General features: G+C 46.7%; 2 protein-coding genes across 2 annotated transcripts in view; both read left to right on the top strand.

Moving 5' to 3' along the window:
• Window positions 1–1,060: 1,060 nt before the first annotated feature.
• Poc1b (POC1 centriolar protein B) overlaps window positions 1,061–23,024 on the top strand; it is an 82,812-nt gene continuing 60,848 nt past the window's right edge. The window contains exons 1-3 of the mRNA XM_057757708.1: window positions 1,061–1,180; window positions 1,685–1,769; window positions 20,838–21,009. Of these exons, the coding sequence (XP_057613691.1) occupies window positions 1,166–1,180; window positions 1,685–1,769; window positions 20,838–21,009 (272 nt within the window). The 5' untranslated portion in view covers window positions 1,061–1,165. The remainder of the gene's footprint in view (window positions 1,181–1,684; window positions 1,770–20,837; window positions 21,010–23,024) is intronic.
• Galnt4 (polypeptide N-acetylgalactosaminyltransferase 4) lies at window positions 2,074–4,512 on the top strand. The gene has a single exon (XM_057757707.1). The coding sequence runs from the start codon at window positions 2,312–2,314 to the stop codon at window positions 4,061–4,063; it is 1,752 nt and encodes a 583-aa protein (XP_057613690.1). The 5' UTR covers window positions 2,074–2,311; the 3' UTR covers window positions 4,064–4,512.

The raw sequence follows: 23,024 nt of genomic DNA on the forward strand, positions 1-23,024 counted from the left end.
GTTCATGCTAGGCAAGCACTCTGCAACCAAACTACAGACCATCCCAAGAATGGTAAGTTCTTGAGGGCAGGGAAAATATTTTGGCCTTTTTGGTTTTTTTTTTTTCCCCTTTTGTCTTGTTTTTTTGTAGTCTTTGGGGTCAAACATACAAAAGATATTTAACAACCGCCCACCCATGTGTTAAACTAATACTGTATTGCAGACTTTATCTACTTAATTGCTACATAGTGGTTAAGACTAAATGCAGTCACAATACAGCCCGTTAGAGAACCTGTAATTAAGACATCTTTCATTTACATAGAACATGTATCTTGCAAGGTATCATGACATTTTGTTGCCAAGAATCTGTTTCGTATATAATTTTCAGGTAAGTCCTTTACGCTTCTGGGCAGGGTTTGCTGTCGTCGTTTGGTGTCTCAGGCTTTGATGTGACCTCCCTTTTATAAACTGCCACCGACAACATTTTGTAGCTTTACCAACCTCATGCTGCCGAAGCACAGATGTGTAAGAAAGCCTGCAGTGCAAACCCTTATAGTAACCTTGCGGTGTAGTAATGTTCCTTCATCATGTGCCGCCGGCATTTGGATCTACACCACGTGCAAAACCAAACAAACAACAAAAAACCCTGCAATTAAGCCAAACCAGGTTATCCGCCAGGTACTTAGCTCCTCTGAATGCACTGTTACAGAAACTAGCATGCCTGAACCTCCCAGTTTCCCACTCCGGTCTTCACAACGTGTAGCGGATCCGTTGGCGCGCTTAGGGCGCGGTCTCTTTAAGGTGTAATGGAACTCTGATGGCGTCGAGCACAGGCTCACATCCGCCTCGCCCCCCCCACAGATCTCATTTCGCCCCAGGCTTCTCCCCGGTCCCCCCGAGCACCAACCCGAGGGTCCGCTACCTCGGATGCACGCGGGCTCCGCTATGTGCGAGCGCTGGACCCCGCACCGGCGCGCTCCTGCCGAGCCGTCCGCTGTCCCCCGCGTGGCCAGCATCTCGGGGCTCGTCTGGCCACGCCTGGAGCGCGGGCTTTGATTGGGCCACCGTTGTTGTAGTGACCGGGAGGCGCCGGCGCTCGGAGCTGACGGTTCCGGGCGCCGCACGGTCCCCCCTCGTCCCCGTCCCTCCCTGGCTCCCTCAGGCCCCGGAGCTGCCCGCTCCCCGCATGGCCTCCGTCCGGGTAAGGCCCCCGCCGGCTGTCCGAGCCGACCCTATGGCAGCGGGGCCAGGTGGGGGGGACCCCCGGCCCAGGAGCTCGGCCTATCGCTCGCACGGCGCCCGGCACCGGGAGCTCCGTGCCCAGATAGGGCGGTGAGCGCTGCTCCCGGGCTCCCGGAGCTCGGACCCCTTGACTTCCAGGCCGCCTTCCGCGCCACGCCTGCGTCAGAATCGCCTGGGAGGTTTAAAGGGCGCGGGAACCTGCGCCGTGCACCGGCGGCTCGGCCCCCCGAGCCGGGGCGGGTCCCTGGGCTGCACGCTCCGGAGCCTGGGCTGGGGGCTCCTCCGGCGGGGGGCACGGGCAGTTCCCATGCCTGTCACCCCGGAGGTGATGCCCGCGCTTCCCTCGCTGCCCATCGATGAGGCGGGGTTCTCTCCGGCCTCAGGGGACCGGCAACGCTGGCCTCTGATCCCGAGAGTTCGAATTCTGCACCTGCTTTCAAAACTTGCCAACTTTCCATCCTAGGAGGACCCGATTCTGGAACGTTATTTTAAAGGCCACAAAGCTGCGATCACTTCCGTGGACTTCAGCCCCAACAGCAAACAACTTGGTAAGTCGTCTTTTTTTTTTTTTTCTTCCTTTTCCTTTCTTTTTGTGACGGTAAGCAATGATCACTTAGCAGAAACCCTTTCCTTCCTTCTCGTTGGTCTCTGACTGAGGGAGCCAGGCGCGACGGGGCACATGGGACCACTCCAGGTCCCCTGGTCTTTGCTCAGTCCCGGTGCGGCCGGTCTGGGCCTGACAGGCAACTTTCGTGAACTAACCACCAGGAGGAGTGAGTGGGAAGGGGAGGGGTTTGTGATCGGCCCGGGGAGGGTGGAGTATTGGCTGGAGAGTTTGTGAAAAAGTTCTGAGACGAGCAGGAGGAAGTGGGGACCGACCAGTTGAGCTGCACCGGAGGCCGAGGAGCAAGGGGGACGGGGGTCTCAAGTGACCCCCGGGAAACTCCGGTGTCCTGGAAGGAGCCGAGCGCCTACATGAAAGGAGGGACGTGGTTGGAAGGTCGCCCCTACCTGAGCCGGGAACTCCAGCTACTAGGTCCGCAGCACTTCCCCCGCGTGCTGGCTGGGTGGCCGCGTCTACGCACGACCCATGAGGATCCGGATGGCCGTGAGGTGGACCTGGGCAGGCAAGAGCTGCCTGCTGCTGGCGTTTTTAACACTGGCTTATATCCTGGTGGAGTTCTCCGTCTCCACTTTGTATGCCTCCCCAGAAGCCGGCCATGCCAAAGAGCTGGGGCCAAGGCGGCGCTCAGACATTGAGACGGCGGGGGAAGAGGATTTGTCTCAGCCTCTTTATATAAAGCCCCCTGCAGATTCCCATGCTCTTGGAGAATGGGGGAGAGCGAGCAAACTGCAGCTCAACGAGGGTGAACTGAAACAGCAAGAAGAACTCATTGAGAGATATGCCATTAATATTTACGTCAGTGACAGGATCTCCCTGCACCGCCACATAGAGGATAAAAGAATGCCTGAGTGTAAAGCCAAGACGTTCCACTACAGGTCACTCCCCACCACCTCCGTTATCATCGCCTTCTACAACGAAGCCTGGTCCACTCTGCTTCGAACCATTCACAGCGTTCTAGAAACGTCGCCTGCGGTACTCTTGAAGGAGATCATCTTGGTCGATGACTTGAGTGACAGAGTTTATTTGAAGTCGCAACTTGAAACTTATATCAGTAATCTCGATAGAGTGCGCCTGATTAGAACGAATAAGAGAGAGGGGCTGGTCCGGGCCCGCCTCATTGGGGCCACTTTTGCCACTGGGGATGTTCTCACGTTCCTGGATTGCCACTGTGAGTGTAACACTGGTTGGTTGGAGCCACTTTTAGAAAGAATTAGTAACGATGAAACAGCAATCGTATGTCCTGTTATTGATACTATCGATTGGAATACTTTTGAATTTTACATGCAGACGGGGGAGCCCATGATCGGTGGGTTTGACTGGCGCCTAACATTTCAGTGGCATTCTGTCCCCAAACATGAACGGGACAGGCGAACATCAAGAATCGACCCCATCCGGTCACCCACCATGGCAGGAGGCTTGTTTGCCGTGAGCAAGAAGTATTTTCAGTACCTGGGAACCTACGACACGGGCATGGAAGTATGGGGAGGGGAAAACCTTGAGCTGTCTTTCAGGGTTTGGCAGTGCGGAGGCAAACTGGAGATCCACCCATGTTCACATGTGGGCCACGTGTTCCCCAAGCGGGCGCCATATGCTCGCCCCAATTTCCTACAGAATACGGCGAGGGCTGCCGAAGTCTGGATGGACGAATACAAAGAGCATTTCTATAACCGAAACCCACCAGCTCGGAAAGAGGCCTATGGCGATATTTCTGAGAGGAAGCTGCTGAGGGAGCGGCTAAAATGCCAGAGCTTCGACTGGTATTTGAAAAATGTGTTTTCTAACTTACATGTCCCTGAGGATAGACCTGGCTGGCACGGAGCTGTTCGCAGCATGGGCATCTCTTCGGAGTGCTTAGACTATAACGCTCCCGACAGCAACCCAACAGGTGCTAACCTTTCCTTGTTTGGATGCCACGGTCAAGGAGGCAATCAATTCTTTGAATACACTTCCAACAAAGAAATCCGATTTAATTCTGTGACTGAATTATGTGCGGAGGTCCCCGAACAAAAGACTCACGTAGGGATGCAAAACTGCCCCAAGGATGGTCTCCCTACTCCCGTCAACATCATTTGGCTTTTTAAAGAAGACGGCACGATTTTTCACCCTCACACAGGACTGTGCCTTACTGCTTTCCGGACAGCTGAAGGCCGACCCAGTGTGCAGATGAAAACATGTAACGCCCTTGATAAAAATCAGCTCTGGCGTTTTGAGAAATAGACAATAGCAGGGGAGCATCTTCTGTGTGGGAGCTGACAATAGCTCCTGGAAAGTCAGAGTGACCAGTGATGATTATATTCTTCCTAGAAGTCACCCAGAAGCTGGCCCTGAGAACACTGGCAAGCCATGGTTCATGTGGCGATGTCACTCTGAAGCTGGGTGCCCAGAGCATCGCTGCTTAATCTTTCAAAGTGCCTTCTTTCCTGGGGGCTTGTTCTATTTAAAAAGCTTTGTTGATGTGGTCCCCTACTTCTCTTCAAAGAAGCTGCTGTGAATTGAGATGCACAAAACAAGTGTGGGTTGTGGGTGTAACTCAGCAGCGGGTGCAAGACCCTGCGTCAGACCCACAGCGCCACAAAATGCACACTTGAGTGCATGACTTAATATTAAAGAATGTAAAAGCCCAAGCAAAATGGGGTATGAATCATGCTGATTGGTAAATCCATTGCTTATCCTTTTCTTTTTTTTTTTTTATCAAAGCTTGTGAATGTGTAATTAGAGCTATTACTGTTTTGATTATGTAGGGTTTGAATTTCTTTTAGTCAGCACATTAAGTTTGAGGTTTTTAGAAACAAATTTGTCTTTGATCAGATAGAAGTAGAGGAAATTTGATCTTGAGAAAAAGGCCTGAGGTTGATATATTGGAAGAGGAGACTGGTCCGAATGCAAGTTTGGAGGTTTTTTTATTTTATTTTATTTTTTTGACAGTTATCTCAGAAACCTAGACTCGGGCCAGATGAGATGCTGGGACATTCACATTCCGTGCTTTGTAAGCGTGAGCTATTGGAGTAAACTGACCTGTATATCGATACCTCGATACCTCACATGGCTGGCTCTGCAAGCCGTCCACTCTGTGAACGGGTTTGTGCGTGTAGGGCATCTTCTGACTGCCCTTCCTTAGGCTGTGAATGGACCAGAGTGGGGCTCACTCAGAATACTGCGCGTCCCTTCCTTAGCGCCTAATCACTTAAACAGGACTGGGGCCTCTCTTAAGTTAACCCCAAATGTGTTCGCTGAAATGGGTGAAACCGAAAGTGGGCCCAGGCCTGCAAAGGGTGTTGGACTTGCCTGAGTTCTTGCTCACCTGGAAATTTGGAGGACTTCTCTTAAGATCGCAAGGGAAGAAAGACTGTGTTAGTAGTTGTCGGTTGCCGCCTGCCAACTCACTGCTAACACCTGGCAGCCTGGCAGCTCTCGCAGCAGAAGGATGGCCTTGAGTCATTCATCTTGCTGGGGCCTCAGTTTTCTTGTCTGAATAGCCCGACCGGGTCTTTTGGAAATTGACCCTTCCATATACCTTCCTGTCCCCTACTCACCCACTGTGATTTCAAGGAACACTTTTGTGTCTTTGTTTTTAACATAGGTAGAGCTAGGCCTCTGAGCTGTGTTCAGTTTGGAAGACGGAGAAGCTTCCATGAGCCGAGCTCACCTGAAGTGTGTTTCTCAGTGCATGGGATTGTAGTTAGTTTTATAGTCATTTTATTTTGACAGTTGTTGAACTGATTTTGTTTTTTAAAAGTTTTAAACTTTCCAAGTAATTCTTTTACTAAGTATATGGATGTTTCCCAAACTAAGTTATTTCAGAAGTAAATACATCTTAAGGCATTTTTTGGTTCCTTACTATCGTTTTATCCAGAAGTCACAGGCCAGATTTGGGAGCGAGTCCCAGTTCCTTGACTGTGTTATGAAAAACGCGTGCTCCACAGTGAACCAGTCGTCAGGAACTCGTAAGAAGATTGTTTTCAGTGTTCACTTGACAGTCTGGGTGGAGAAAGGGAGCCTTGTAAACCCTGAATTGATGCAAATTGTTTAGGGTGACCATGTCAGAAATTAAAGTTTGTATGTTCTTGTGACTGTTTTGTTCTCATTGACTCTTTGAAGATCTGTTTCCGCTTTTCTGTAAGTTCTCCAGCATCCTTAAAGTTTTTGAAGGTGTGTCCAGATTCTGTGGGCAATGCTTGGCCCTTATGTTATTAAAGTAAAATACATAAAAATACTCATTCAGAAGGAAATTCTCCTTAATGCCCTCTTGCCTTCCCCATGTCCTCTTGAAACAATTTTTCTTTTTCCTTTTTGGAAAATTTTTCTTTTTGCCGTTTTGTTCTTGTTAGCCCCCTGTTAGATGAGAGAAGGAAATGACTGCAATCTGGAAGTGAATATTGAAATTATATTATGTTAGTATCTTGATGTCCCTGTCAGAAGAGAGAAGGGCTTTTAAGACTAAAGCATTTAGTTCTGTGTTCACCTTTTTCTCTATGGTGGTTATGACTCTTTAGGCTGGTGGCTTATTTATATCTATAATTCACAGCAAAAGGAAGCTGGAGTTGTGTTTTTATTGTCAGTGTGCTCCAATTTCATTCCAAAAAGTACACCATAATGAAGCATACAAATATTCTTTCACTTCTTATTTCCAATTTATTGTTACCACCCAAGCTCTCTGTTTTGCTGTAGACAGTTGGGGGCTGATCCTTTAAGCGAATTTACATGCTTAAATTAAATGCCACGAAAGCATTTGGTAAGCAAGGAGTTTCCATCTTGTCGTTTACTGGCCAGTCCCGTGACTAGATTATCTACAGAAGCAGCTTGGCAGCTGTTTTTATTAAAGAATGATAATGTGGTCCTCAGAAGGCGTCCTTTAACTTGAAATACCTTGTTAGTAAGGGAAAGTGTGTTTACTCAGCCAATAGTAGGCTCTAGCATGTGCATTGATGTTAGCAGACTAAAATAGTCTGTGCAAAAGTCGGGTTTTTTTTTTTAAGTTGTATATTCTTAGTTGTTTTAGGGTCTCAATTTTAATGAGTAAAATTTAGATTTGACTTGTCTTTTTGAATTTCTATTTTAATAACATTTTAAAATGTTAGTATAATAACATTTTTGAATAATCAGAAACTGAGGTTCGGATGTGTGCATTTTGAGCAGTATCTGTGTTTCTTTTTGTTAGTAGTATTTTAGGACACGCTACACAATGTATGTATGCCTAATTATTTTTGCAAACGGATTCCAATGATTTTAGCCTGTAGAAGCAAAGTTCCTGTGTACACATTTATGACTGTGGCTTGATAGTTATATAAACATACGGTTCTTTTCCTTACTTGAAAGTTCAGATAGGGTATTTAGAAAGTCAGGTTTCCGGCTTGGCCGTGTAAGATGTCGTTAACCAGTAAATGATTCAGAAGTGGTGTCAGCACTGTCGTGCGTTAGCTATGAACAAACTGGAAATGATAAGGCTCCCCAGGACCCATCCTGTCCACTCTACAAGGAAATAAGTGGCTCCCAGGACACGTGGACACTCTTCAAAATCGTGGGCTCAAAAGAACACGCTTGTCCCCTAATCCGCAACCTCCCACTCTTTCTTGTCCATGAGTACAGGTACCTTTCAGCCAGTAGTATGAGTGATTTTTTTTTTCTTTTTCTTTTGAGACAGGGTCTTGTGAACCCCAGACTGTCCTCAGACTTGCTATGTAGCCAAGGATGACCTTGGACTTTGCTCCTCCTGCTTCATCTCTTAAAAGCGATTCTTCAGGAATACCCCATACCCTGGCCTCTTTCCAGTGAGCTGTGCTGTCCCGAGAGTGCTTATTCTGAGGACCCTGCCCTTGTCAGATGTGCTGGGGCCACATTTAAGGACACACACTAGATAGAGTGAGCATTTTTTTCTGCTTGTTTTTATATACAGAAAGTTTCTATACATGCAGGTGCTCACACTCTAAGCAACTCTTTGTAAATCATGTCGTGTCTCCGTGTTTCAGTCTCACAGATGTACAGGCGATGACCGGACAGACTGTGTGCAGGACATTCGTGAATCCCCGGGCTATGGAGAAGGAGGGGTAGACAGTGGTTGCTCACTGAGGCTTTTCCTTTTCTGGTCAGAGCGAAGAGTAATGTGATGAGAACATTCTGGAGTGAGTGGCAGTGATTCCACTGGGTACGAAACACTGAATCGTGTAGCAAAGGGTAGGGCTTATGGTACGCGAATTATATTTCAATTTAAAAATTATTGCTGGGTGGTGGTGGCGCACGCCTTTAATCCCAGCACTCGGGAGGCAGAGGCAGGCGGATCTCTGTGAGTTCGAGACCAGCCTGGTCTACAAGAGCTAGTTCCAGGACAGGCTCCAAAACCACAGAGAAACCCTGTCTCGAAAAACCAAAAAAAAAAAAAAAATTATTGGTGGAGTAGAAGAGAGACTGGAGAATTCCAAGCATCCCAAAGAAGAGTTTTTTTTTAAATAATACATATGTTAATCCTCTGGCTTAGTATTAGGTCGAAGGTGAAATTCAGTCTGTATCAGTTTCCCCTAGCAATCCTGAAAAGCTGCAGTCCATTCATTTGGCCAGGAGGTATAGAGAGTACAGAACGGGGAACAAAGACCTTACTTATCCAGCCGTACCCGTGGCAGAATGGATCGTCAGGAAAGTCCTTAGAATTTACTAATAACAATCAGATATGCCTTTTCTGTTTGCTCAGTTTTATGGCTTGCCCGGCCCAGGCGGGGCACAGTAAGTCTGAAATAGGTGAGAGGTGTTCCGGCTGTCTGCTCAGTATTCCAAGTCCTTCCTTTGCCGTGCAGAAGGGGGGAGGACGGGACTGTTGACTTAATATCCTTTAGCCCGTACTATCACGTGCTCTAGATATACATACAAGAGAGAACAAAACAGATGTGTGTCCTAAAATGATATAAAGAGTTCACAGTCCAGTGGGAAAGACAAACAGCCTACAAATCCCTGTGTAGCTAAACTCTTCCTCAACAGAACAAAGACACAGCGCTGAGGAAAAGGACAGCGCGGTAGGGGGGATCTGAATGGAGCAAGAGTTAAAGGAGTAATTGATTGTCCACAGAAGTAATTCTTAACCGGAGCCCTGAAGACTCAGCTAGGTCGACAGCAGAAGAGGAACAGTGTAGGAAAAGGTCAAGGGTGGGGAAAACCTTGTCTTAGAGAAGTAGGAAACTTCCATAAAGGATAGAGCCCGGTACTCAGGGAGAGTAGAGCTGGAGGGTGGGCAGCCGGACTTGTTAGGACTTAAATGGCAGCTGGTGGGCCTACAGAAGAGTTGCCTCAGTTTTAGTCCCTGGAACCTCTGGTGTGTCTTTTTACAGGCAAAAAGATTGTTTTAATCATAGTTTATGATCTTGAGGTGAGATTGTCTGAGTGGGAAATTCTGTCACAAATGCCCTTATAACAAAACGGCACAGTCGGTCACACCTGCCATGCAGCATGGAAAGGGAGGAAGGACACTGCGAGGGCCTCGGGAGGAAGGACACTGCGAGGGCCTCGGGAGGAAGGACACTGTGAGGGCCTCGGGAGGAAGGACCTCTGTGAGGGCTTCGGGAGGAAAAACACTGTGAAGGCCTCGGGAGGAAGGACCGCTGTGAGGGCCTCGGGAGGAAGGACCGCTGTGAGGGCCTCGGGAGGAAGGACCGCTGTGAGGGCAGCGAGACCGGCCTGGGATGCAGAATGAAACACAGGCTCAAACAGAAAACCCAGAATAGCCAATCAGGCGTGGTGGTGGCACGTGCCTGTAATCCCTGGCATTAGGGAAGCTGAGGCAGGATTACTGAGAGTTTAGATTAGCCTGGGCTACATAGGGAGACCCAACCCCCCAAACCAAACAAACAAGTGGAAAATAGATAAGGGGAGGCTATAGGAAGCCAGAGGCAGACTGCAGCGAGGCAGAGCAGAGGAGGCCCAGAGGGAGAGGGGGTGGGACTCCCCAGGGCCTCTGGAGGGATGCTTCTCTGTCAGCACCTTGACCTCTGGCCTCCAGAACCGTGAAGAATAAACTTCTGTTGTTTTAACTGTCCAAGTTTGTGGTCTTTGTGATGACAGCCACAGGAAACGGAAGTGTGTTTAGGGATCTGGTCTATGGTTTAAGATCTGATTTATGCTTTGACTTATTATCATGGCTACTGTGTGGAAACAGATAGTAAAGAAGTTCCTGAGCTGTTACAGAAGACCGTCAGAAAGGCCATCGTGCATGCGAGGATGGTTATCCTCAAGCTAGGGTGAGGGTTTGCTAGGAGACATGTGGGGGTGTAAGTAGATAGAGGTCATTTGGGGTCACAGGAAGGGATCTGGTCACAGGAAGAAAAGCAGAAGAAGGAGAGTAAGTGGCCTGTGCGTGAGCCCTTCCTAGCTCCGAGCTTTGGATCAGAGAGATAGGCAAGGGACTGGACCAGTTGGAAGGGAGCCGGCGTATAGAATGGCAGAAGGCAAGCCTATGGTGGAGGAGTCAGCCAGGCAGAGAGATGGAGAACGGAGAGTGAGAAAGGGGGCCTCTTCAGTCAGTGTCCCTAGTCCTCTTCAGTGTTCCCAGTCCTCTTCAGTGGCTCCATTTGTGTCACACGCTGGACCGTGCCAGCAGCAGACCCCAACCGTCTGCTTCCTAAATCCATGTTCAACACCTATCCTGAGGAACTGCTTCGCATACCCCTGCCTTTCTCAGTAGCTTCAGCTCAGGGCTCCTGTGCCGGCCCATGTTCCTCACTGAGGCCTCTCACAAATGCAGCTGACCATGCAGCCGATGGCACGCCACTCCCACATCCATCCCTTTACGTTCTCCAGGCAGAATCCAACCCCTCTGAAATTTCTGAGAGAATCTTTGAGCCAGTGACAGTTCCTAGAAACACCTCCCCCCACGCTACAAACCCAGGATCACCCACTTTCACACATCTCTGCACACAAGCAGCGTGCTGTTGTTAGCCTCCCCCCTGGACACGCTGGCAAGGGATTTTAAAAATATGTTTAAAGGGGATGGATCCAGAGGGGAGGTAGGGGGAAGAACTGGAAGGAATAGAAGGATGGGAACTGGAATCGGGATATATTATATGAGAAAATAATCTATTCTCATTTATTTATTTATTTGTTTGTTTGTTTATTTATTTTGGTCTTTCAAGGCAGGGTTTCTCTGTGTAGCCCTGGCTGCCCTGGAACTCTTCCCTGTAGACCTCTACAGAGATCCTCCTGCCTCTACCTCCCAAGAGCTGGAATTAAAGGCGAGCGCCACCCACCCGACCAAGTATCTATTTTCAATAAAAGGAAAAATTAGTTTTAAAAACTACATCTTGCCCTATGCATGCGATCTCTCTGTCCAATCCCCCGCTTGGACACCTCACTTAGAGATCTGTTCTTTTTCAACACTAACACAACCCTGACCTTCCCCACACACTCCATCTCCCCTGCTGTATAGGTCAGATGCTGTTTAGGAGGAGAGGACACACGTATGCACACTGCTGTGGAGGCCAGAACACAGCCTAAGGTCTCATCCCTCAGGTGCCACTTCTGCCTTGCTTGGTTTTGTCCTTGCGATGTCCATCGTGTGTGTGGTCTATGCACTTACCAGTTCCATTGTGCGTAGGTGCGCGTGTGCGCATGCGCACACATTTCCGGGAGGCCAAAGGTTGATGCCAGGTGTTATTTCTCATTCTTTTTATTGCTTTGAAACAGGATCTTTCGCTGAACCTGAAGCTTATTGATTTGACTGGCTGGCTTATTGATTTGTCTGGCTGGCTTATTGATTTGTCTGGCTGGCTTATTGATTTGGCTAGCTGGCTAATAATGATCCCTAGCCCAGGGATTACAATCATATGTCATTGTGACTGGTTTTTTTTTTTGTTTTGTTTTGTTTTGTTTGTTTTTGTTTTCTAAATCTGGCTTCTCAGGGTTGAATTTAGGCTCTCATGTTGGCAAGGGAAGCACCCTTTACCAACCATGCCAGCTCACCAGCCTGAGGCCGTACTCTTGAATTATGCTAGGAGTGGAGCAGTGAGGCGGTCTGACCTGAAGGGGGCGGTCCTGACCTGAAGGGGGCGGTCCTGACCTGAAGGGGGCGGTCCTGACCTGAAGGGGGCGGTCCTGACCTGAAGGGGGCGGGTGAGCTGTGAAGAGAAAGGATGGTGGCTTTAAAGGACTTGAGAGGACTTGGTGTCCCCAAGCAGTCAGATCAAGGTTGAAGTGGTTGTGGAGGTTTCTGGCTCTAAGGGAGAGCATGTATCTGCTATTCTCGGGCCCACAGACCCCATTTGGGAAGGAGATCAAGCATGGTACAGGGCCCTAGCTAAAGGGTATGCAGAGCCCTATGGGGGTGAAAGCTTACACCATGATTGATGAGTGTAAAGATGTAAGGCTTAGCTTCTGGTGCTACGTTGAGGAAGACAAGCATGGAGCATGGTGGAACACATACATTCACATCCCCCCTTCCTCCCAGCTCTGCCCCCCCCCCAAGTTATCTTTAGTGAAAGTTAATTTTTTAAAGCCCCCATAGTTCCTTTAGACACAAGATTTTGTTTTTCTCATCTGGGGCAGAGAAATTTTAAATTTGGACCATTACTTAATTAAACTAACCATAGTTAGTTGGCTAGTAAAAACAGATTCGGAGAGTATTAAGCTGTTTGCATTTTGTAGTTCCAGTTACAATACTGTGATCTTATTGTACAAACCCTCTTCCTTTTGGGTTTGTAAATGTGTGTACTTAAAGATTACATCTTATTTTTTTAATGATCGATAGAGAATCCCTTGTCATTGATTTCTCTAGACTTCCTGGTTTATTTTTCCCTACGGAAGGTAGTCCATTGCTTTCTTTGATGGCCGCAAGGCCGCTGTGACGCTGAACATGCAGGAGCAGGTGTCGGGTAGCTTGTAGTAGGGAAGGACAGAAGCAGAGAGCAGAGAGCGTAGAAGAACTTCTAGAGTAGCTGTGCAAAAAGACAAGGTGTCAGATAGGAAGGTGAATTACCAGGCTCCTCGTGACTATGAAAAGACCCAGCAGAGGATATAGTTCAGACGAATAAAAATAGATATGGGCCTAGCAAGATGACTCAGCAAGCAAAGGGGCTTACCGTGAAGCCTGACAACCCGAGTTCAATCCCCGTGACCCACGTAAAGGCAGAAGGCGATGACTGACTCCACCAGCTTGTTCTCTGGCCCCTACACTTGCACCGTGACACATTTGCCCACACAGCATGCAAGTGTGCGTGCGTACACACACACACACACACACATACACACACAAATGTTTTTAAAGATAAATATGAATGTCAACCTTTTTAGCAGATTCTGGCATTTGTCCTCTGACTTAGATCCAGCAGTAATTATTGTACAGACTTATCAGAATGATATGTTTGTATGGCAATCATGCCATTTACAGAGCAGCATTGTATAAAAAAGCAAAAAGATCACAACTGATCTAAATAGGGTAGTTTCATTAAATAATTTGAAGGCTAGCTACACAATAGGCTAATATATAGATTTCTCCCTCTGGTTATAACAGTAATTGGAATCTGAAAAGAACCGTGAAACAAGATTCCATACACAATGTATCTTTTCCAGGCAGTGAGCCCAAGTACAAATAAATCCCTGGCCTTTGGGGGATGAGAGCACACAAGGTGAGCCCTACACCTTGACTTTCTTCCTAGCCACACTCTCCCCAGAGGATAGCAGAGACATAGAATGAGCAGCTTGTCCCACTGGCTGAGCTGCTCCAGATGTGGACTGGAGAGGCTGGATTCCGAGTCGTTTTTGAGCTCAACCTCAAAAGAATATCTGTCTGTGGGGAGTTATTCTAAAGCTTTAATTGACAGCCAAGAAGCACACATAAAGAGCAGGTTACACCATTCAGAGGGCAGACTCCCTAGGACTCCTTCTCAAATCCCACCACCTAGGAATACATTGGGGTCGAACTGCAACATGAGTTTCAGTAGGGACCAAGCACTTAGTAGTAAGTGACTTTAAGTTCTAGCTTCATTGCAAATGATTAAGAAAAAAAAATACATATTTAAAGGTATTTCTATAAAGAGAAAAGTGGTAGGGTCAACATGTAAACTTGATAAAATCTCCAGTAGGGAAAGGTGTGGGGTCTCTTGTACTGTCTTGTAATCTTTCTACAGGCTTGGAATTATGAAAACTAAAATGTCCCAAGAACAGAAAAGGGAACACAGAGTAAGGTATTCTGTGTATTAACAAAACACACGTGCCAGCATACACTGAGTAGACAGGAGAAGAAAGGGAGAGGCAGAATGCTAAAGGGCAGATACACACTGTCCTCTATATACAGAAGAACAGATGTGCACCGTCCTCCATATACAGAAGAGCAGATGTGCACTGTCCTCTATATACAGAAGAGCAGATGTGCACTTTTCACCATATATAGAAGAACAGATGTGCACCGTCCTCCATATACAGAAGAGCAGATGTGCACCGTCCTCCATATACAGAAGAACAGATGTGCACTGTCCTCCATGTACAGAAGAACAGATGTGCACCATCCTCCATGTACAGAAGAACAGATGTGCACCGTCCTCCATGTACAGAAGAGCAGATGTGCACCGTCCTCCATATACAGAAGAGCAGATGTGCACTTTTCACCATGTACAGAAGAGCGGATGTGCACTGTCCTCCATATACAGAAGAGCAGATGTGCACCATCCTCCATGTACAGAACAGATGTGCACTGTCCTTCATATACAGAAGAGCAGATGTGCACCGTCCTCCATGTACAGAAGAGCAGATGTGCACTGTCCTCCATATACAGAAGAACAGATGTGCACCGTCTTCTATGTACAGAAGAACAGATGTGCACTGTCCTCCATATACAGAAGAGCAGATGTGCACCGTCCTCCATGTACAGAAGAGCAGATGTGCACCGTCCTCCATATACAGAAGAGCAGATGTGCACTGTTCTCCATATACAGAAGAGCAGATGTGCACCGTCCTCCATATACAGAAGAGCAGATGTGCACCATCCTCCATGTACAGAAGAGCAAATGTGCACTGTCCACCATATAAAGAATGCATGAGAATGAACACACCAATGTCTGTTAGCACATAGAATTCCCAGTGGTTATGCTCCAGGAAAGGACATATGAGAAACTTGACTAGGACAACAGACTTTGTTCTTCTGTGTCCTAACAAGGATTTCCTCAAAGAATGAAGCTGTTTTCATAATGTATTTTATATATGCATATAAATCATATATATAATATATATGTAATTTTTTTCTTAGATTGGTAGATTTACTGACTAACATTTTTCTTGACATCCTCCCTTTGGCATTTTATCTTAAAATAGAGCAATAGCACGATGAATACTGTGAACTTTGACATTTTAAGTGATGTGGTAATGTTTACATGGGGTGTGGTTCCATAGAAATTGAAATGAATATGAAAGCAAATTATACGGTCACACAGTTCAGTCGTGACATCCATACTTGCATATCATTTTTTTTATTATTGATACTGGAACAATTCTTAACCAGAAAGAAGATTAAGGACTGGGTGAGGTACACACATCCGTAACCCCAATACTTTAGAGCTGTTGGGGTGCGGGAGGGTCTGGAATTCAAGGTTGTCATTGGCTCATGGCAGGCTTGTGTCTAGTTTGGGCTACCTGAGATCCTGCCTCAAAAAAGGGGGGGAAGGAGGAAGGAAGGAAGGAAGGAGGGAGGGAGAGAGGGAGGGAGGGAGGAAGGAAGGAAGGAAGGAAAACAGAACAACGGAGGAGGGGAATTCAGGCGAGAGAGCCAACGCTGACTTACATATTAGTATGATATTTTTACTATGTTGTTGACATTATTTCCTGTTTTTTCCAGACAGGGTTTCTCTGTGTAACATCCCTGGCTGTCCTGGAACTTGTTATGTAGACCAGGCTGGTCTCAAACTCACAGAGATCAGTGTACTTCTGCCTCCCAAGTGCTGGGAGAAAAGGCATGTGCCACCATGCCCTGTTTGTTTGCTTGCTTTTTTTATTTATTACTTATTTTTATTTCTTATTTGCATTGGTGTTTGGCCTGCATGTATGCATATGTGAAGGCATCAGATCTTCTGAAGCTGGAGTTTGCAGAGAGTTGTGAGCTGCCGTGTGGGTGCCAGGAGCTGAACCCAGGTCCTCTGAAAGAGCAGCCAGTTCTCCTCATGGCTGAACCATCTCTCCAGCCCCATCTAAAAGGAATAAAAATAATACATTAGTAGTTTTTATATTTTGTTTTCCTGAAGTGTAAGAGAAAAGCATAAAGTATTCCAAACTGCACCTGTGACTGGGACATTTCTATGTCTGGTGTGTCTTCATTGGTACATCTCACTTAATTCTGATTCTGCAGCTTAATCTTTTAGCCATTATACTGAAGTTAAACATCTTTCTAGGCTCCAAGCAGGTATATACTCCCTCCCCGACGCTCACACTTATGTTGACAGCATCTCTGAACAAACTCTTGGTTTTTCCTTTTCCCACCTCTAGACCAGAGGTTCTCAACCTGTAGGTCAAGACCCCTTTGGCAAATCTATGTCCAAAAAATATTTACATTACAATTTATAATGGTAGCAAAGTTACAGTTATGAAGTAGCAACAAAAATAAGTTCATATGTGGGCCACCGCAGCATGAGGGACTATGTGGGTCACCACAGCATGAGGGACTGTATTAAAGGGTCACAGCCTCGGGAAGGTCAGAAGCATTGCTCTAGAGCTCTTTTCATCTCATTAAATGGCCTTTGGTTTTTCTGGGAGACTGGCAGTCAGGACCGTTCTGCTTTTCTTCCTAAAATCCATTAACGAACCCCGTAGTTTCTACCCCTCGAGTTTTCACAGCCTCAGACCTAGTCAGATCACCATCCCCTCCAAAGAGCACTTTTGTGGTACTGGAGTTGATTTCTTTCTTACGGATCTTCTGTTTCCTTTGTGATATGCCTGTTAACCTACTCCAGAGTAAGCCCCAGTAAGGCCTTAGGCAGCTTCGAACTCCTATGGCAAATACTTAAGGAGGAAAGGTATATTTGGGCTTCTGGTTGGAGGTTTCAGTTGGTGGCCAAGTTACCTGTGTCTCTTTGGGGCCCATGGTAAGGTCCCAAGTCACAGCAGAATCACATGATGAAGGAAGCTGCTCCCCTCTTGGTGGCCGGGACCAGACAGAAAGGGCTAGGTGTCCTATGACCCATTCAAGGTCTTCCCCCATAATCTCACCCTACCCACTAGGCCCCAACTCTTAAAATTCACCACATCCTGATAAATACCACAAACTGTTGTGCAAGTCTTGACCACATGGGCCTGGCTGAAGTTCCTCATTATGTCACTCCAGTCATTCTCTTTGTGAAGGGTGATTTTAATGTCTTAGTTAAGCCAACTTGACTGTGTGCTCTTCTAAAAGCTCACCGTCCTCCATGTAACGTTTTCATAAGTTCATAACCAACCGCTTCAGTCATAGAGGAGGACTACAGCGTATCTGTATCTACTCTGTGCCAATGGGTAAGGAGATTCTAGCATGGGCTAACTTGAACAGAACTGCTGCAAACACTGGCATGCGCTCTGTGAAACGTCCATGCGTTCTCTTTGGTACATAGGTGGGGGTGTAGCTGCCACGTCAGATGCCAAGTGTGTATTCTACTTCAGATAGGTACATTCAAACACTTTCCAGAGTGGTGACACTAACCAGCATGACAGGAGACTTCTGGTTAGTCCACGTCCCCAGAGAGGCAGTGTCTCTTTTACTGTAAGCATTTGGATGAGGGTGTGGTGACCCTGGTTTCCTGTTGACTAACAGAATTGAGCACCTTTTCTTACTTACTGGCTTGTGGTTTATGAAAGCACCATCTGTTTAACCCTTTGCCTATTTTCTTGCTAGGTCATAATCATTGTTCTTATGGATTTATATGATGTTTGTAGATTTTAAGCACAGTTTGTTAATTATTGGGGTATTCATTCATTCATTCATACATACATACATACAATCATCTCCCTTGCTTATCTCTGCGTGCACACCGCGTGTGTGTGTGTGTGTGTGTACTATTCCCATATAGCTTAGTCTGACCTGACACACACACACACACACTCACACACACGAGAGCCTTACTTTACTGACTGGAATCTACTGTAGCCCAGACTGGCTTCTAACTCATAAACACTCTTTCTGCTTCTGCCTTCTGAGTGCTGGAATTGCAGACATGTTCCACCATGCTCAGCACAGTGGGTTCTCTTTTTTCTTTATCTGAACTCATTTATATATACATACACACACACATATATATTTGTTTGTTTGTTTATTTTATTCAGCATCTCCTGTTCTGGTCTTAAGATGAGGTTCAACTCCAAAGGAGTGAATTTTTAAGGAGATCTGGGGGTTGGGAGGGAGCGGCAGCTGGAGAGATAGCTCATTGCTTAAGACCACTTGCCACTGCTGCGGAGGGCCAGGGTTCAGTTGCCAGCATCTGCATGGTGGCTCACAAGCATCTGTACCTCCAGTTCAGGGCAGATGACAGTTCTGCTGATAGCAAGCTCCTTGTAAGCCCAAAGACTTGACTTCCATCCCCAGAACCCAGGCAAAGCTAAATAAAATCCAGGCATGGTGGCACCCTTACGAAATCCCAGCACTTCAGAGGCAACGACAGCAGATTCCTGGGGCTCATTGCCAGCAGGCCTAAGCTACTTGAAGAGTTCCCAGCCAGTGAGAGACCCTGGCTAATGAAGGAGGGGGAGGAAGGGAAGGGAAGAAAGAGAGAGGCAAGGAGGGAGGAACGATCAAGAAAGATCAAGGCAAGGCAAAGAAAATACCTAAGAAATAATACCCAAGGTTGTCTTTTGGATTCCATGTGTGCGCGCGCACACACACACGCGCGCCTTTCTTTGCTTTTTTTTTTTTTTTTTTTTTTTTTTTTTTTTTTTTTTTTTTTTTTTGGGAGACATTGGTCTTACTGTGCAGCCCTGAATTGGCCTGAAACTCACCACCAGACTGGCCTTGAATTCACAGAGACCTATTGGTCTCTTCCTCCAAGCACTGGGATTAAAGGTGTGTGCCGCCACACTGTCCACAGCGATCCCCGCCCCCCAAGGGAGAAAAGTGTTTTCATTTTACTACAGCATGAAATGTCATCCTCTTTCTTTATGATTAGCAGTTTATAGTTTTGGTTTTAGCAAACGACTTCCCTCAAAGTCATAAAGCTATTCTATGTTCTCCCAAAACTTACTGTTTTACCATTTTAATGACATTTTAATCCGTAACACATACAGACTTTACTCATTTGAAAAGACAAAAACAAAGCTCTTCTCTAGGGACAGCGACAGTTTTCCCACCCAGAGCATGGGGTGCCCTCTTTGCAAGACCCAGTGGCTTCCTGCTGCACTTGGGGTGAACTGTGCCTCTCCCTGTGCCTCCTTGACCAAAGCCTGTGCCCGTCCTGTCTTCCGAGCGCAGTCTCAGACTTTGCACACGAGTTTCCTTCTCCAGGCACAGTGGTGCATGCCTTTTCCCCCACTACTTCGAAAGCTGAGGCGGGAAGGTTACATGTTTGAGACCAGCCTGGGTTATAAAGGTTTCTCTGTGTATCCTAGCTGTCCTGGAGCTTGCTCTTGTAGACCAGGCTGGCCTCTAACTCACAGAGATCCACCTGCCACTGCCTCTCAAGTGCTGGGATTGAAAGCGTGCACCACCACCTCCCAGCTGAGTAAATGATGTGTTAAGATGCTCCCTCCACGTATGATGGTGCTAATGATGTCTCACTGAGGCATGATCTTTCTGAGAGGGAATGACTATGTCTCACTTGCCTTTGCATATCCTGTTTGCAGCATAATACACAGAACAAACCAGGATCCCAGCATAGCATGTGTGACCAGTTGTCTTCCCTCTTTGTCCCTAATCCCCAGTAAACAGACCCCAGTGCAGATGTCTTAGAGTTTGGACAAACTGCAGTAGAACATCAACTTTTTGTACTCTTTCGCCACCTCCCCCAGCCTCCCCCCCCCCTTTTAAAGGAAATATATTGAATAAAATTATGGCTCAAAACCTAGAAACTCACCGGACTTTAAATGTGGAGATAATGCATAAGCTGGGGAATTTGGGAGACTTGTGTAACTTTGTAAAGCTGGGCCCTGTTTTTGCCTGTCAGTGATATGCACTGTCCTTGAAGTTTACAAAGTTGCCAATATCTCCAAGCATTCTCTGTAGACATGGTGATTCCCAGTGGCCTGATTTCTGCTGTTGGAGCTGTTCTAGGATGTGTGCATGATAGAACTTGTTTTGTAGGCAAGGTTTGAAGATTTTTAGGCTAATGTCCAATATACAGTTCTTTTTATTAATCATCAAATGTCATAAAATTACAGAGCAGAAACAGACTTTTAAGGGCATCTCACCCAGCTTTAAAAACATTTCTGGACCAGTTGATGAAAGTGGGTGATTAGTTTCTCAAGCTTACCTGCACCATGGGCGTGTGAGAAAGAGAAAAAAAAAAAAAACCCATATTCCTAGGGAAAGCTTGTGGGAATGTTTAGCAATAAAGACATGATTTATACAGTGCATTTCATATGGTTCAGGAAAAAATCGTTTCTGCTTATACCCGTGTTTACGCACAGAGAGAAGCACCAAGGATTAGGCAAAGAGTGTATTAGGGCTACTCCTGCTGCTTTGACTTCTGGGTGAACTCGCTTCCACATACTTTTCTCAAGTAGCTCACCTGTCCCTCTGAAAAGATTGATTGCCCCCACACTGAGGTGAAGTAACTTCCAGCCACCCAGATGGAATGACTCAGTCTAATGCCCTCTTCTTCAGCCTTCTTCCTTCTGGTAGCTTGTAGTCCCTACGCTCCCCTTGGATCCTGGGACTAGTACCCCTGCTGAAGCAGGCCACTACCAAGTTTGCATATTCATAATGAAACAAAAATCATTTAAAACGATAAAATACTTTTGCCCTTACCTGGTCAGCTCTACAACCTCTGACTTCTTTGTTAATCACAGTTGTTAGTGACAAGGTACGCGTCCGTTCCTGTCCTAACCCTGGTTTGTTTGTTCTTCTCTTTCTCGACAGCCACTGCCTCTTGGGACACCTTTCTTATGCTGTGGAGTTTGAAGCCAAACACTAGAGCTTACAGATATGTGGGCCACAAGGACGTTGTGACCAGCGTGCAGTTTTCTCCACAAGGAAACTTATTAGCCTCTGCTTCACGAGACAGAACTGTTAGGCTCTGGGTTCCTGATAGGTGAGAGGAAGAAACACTTGATAAGTTTTGGATTGGAACTGTGAGGAGCTCCTGAGGTCTGGCTGCTCCTAATGTGCTTCTTGGGATTACCTCAACTAGTTAATGACCTGTACTCACTGGGATCACACAAGTACTACCCTGGTCTTAAACTCATACTATTTCGTTCAACTCAAAATTATGTCTTCCTTCTGAAAAACCATTTCTAAACTGGAGATAGGTACAGTATGTCTGAATCTTTGGGAGATGGCCAGCAATCTCCGTGTAACTCTGAAACACAATGGCATATATCAAAAGTTTAATTATTAACCTCCTTGTACCCTTTCATGGGGTTTTTTAGGAGCCCTTGGAACCCTGTTGACACCCTGTGCTTAGACTGTCCTTTTCTGATTAAAAAATTTTTAGGCAGAAATATAAATCATTGCCTGGCATTGGTGACACATGCCTTTAATCCCAGCACTTTGGAGGCAGAAGCAAGTAGATCTCTGAGTTCGAGGCCAGCTTGGTGTACAGAGCAAGGACCAGAACAGCCAGGGCTACACATAAACCTTGTCTTGAAAAACCATATATATCATTGCATTTGCTGAAGTCTCATTCCCTGATAACAGATCTTCTGTGAGACACTGTTCAGACATGAGCCAACAGCCTGTCTTTTTTTTAAAAAGCTCTGGAGTTAGGATATTTTTGTAAGTTTTAAATTTTAAGTATCCCCCCTCCCCATACCCGCCAACAGCCAGCCAGCCTTGTACCATGTATCTATCCCTCCTTTCTCCAGGGTGCTTTTTGAATGGCTCCTGTGTGCTCTGTCCTTTTCCTCTGTCCTGTAGCGGAGGATGGGAGTGACGGCATTCCCGTGACTCTGTGGCTCTATGGTGGCAGGGATGATGTGCAGTCTGTGACACTCCTGGGCACCTAGAGAGAAAGCACACGTGTGAATGGTTGCCTGCCGCCAGGCACTTCATTCTGCCACCACCCAGGGGAAATTCTGTTCAAAAAAGTCGGAACATTTTGCTGACAGAAGTAAAAACTCTTAAAGAGATTGACATGAGGATGTGCAGGGACTGTAGGAAAACTCATGCGGAGGAGGCGAGTTTGAGGCTCGGGAGGAAGCGTACGCTTTGAAAGCCTTAGCTCTGGAAATCGAGGACCAGTTTGTTGTTTCAGGGGTTGCAGCTGGTTTTTCTGTTACTGATGTGAGAAACAGAGCATCCAGGGGATGGGTGCACTAAAATCACCCCAAATCATTGCTGTACATATCCACCTAGTGATTGTATTTTTGTACTGGTTTCTCTTTCTAAATAATAGCAGTAGGCCATTTATTATTTAGATTATTTATTCTAAATAATCACAGTAAGCCAGGACAGTGGTGAATCATTGCAATGGGGAATTTATATATCAATGTTTAGTTGCTCATTACTGCTTAAAATCCCCCTTACTGACTAGCTCAATCCAAAGACTAACACTTCTCTTCATGTTGTGGGTGGCTGGGATGCTTTTTTCCCCCGTTTGGTGTTGGCAGAGGTAACCACACAGCCTCGTGAGCTGGTGGCTGAGCTGGAAGACACACTTGTGTCTCAGTCACAAGTGTGGGGCCTTGGTTTTCCTTGAGCCCTCTGACCCAGCAGAATAGCCTACGGAGTGGCAGGGGAGCTCCAGGATTGCGACACCAAAAACTGCTGGACGTCTTAAGTACTTGGCCCTCAGCTGCGCAGTGTCACCGGTGCTGGGCAGAATAAGTCACAAAATCAGACTGGATCTGAAAGAAGAGAGCGGCGAGGCACCAGCCCAGCAGACGGCACACGAACTCTGCTGTGCGGGCTTCTACTGGGTTCCTGTGTAGTAGGGCCCAGGGCAGGCCAGCCTACCCCAGAGAAGGCCCCAGAAAGATAGCCACGCAGTAGCACAGACTGCTGGGCAGGGTGTAGACTGAAGTTCAGGGACTGTTTTAATGATATTGACTGTCAGTGGCTTCCTGGTCACTATGGATGGCAAGTCTTTTCTTTGCTGTCTCCTGATTC

This window comes from Chionomys nivalis, chromosome 25 (assembly GCF_950005125.1).
Source record: "Chionomys nivalis chromosome 25, mChiNiv1.1, whole genome shotgun sequence".
Classification (NCBI taxonomy): Eukaryota; Metazoa; Chordata; class Mammalia; order Rodentia; family Cricetidae; genus Chionomys; species Chionomys nivalis.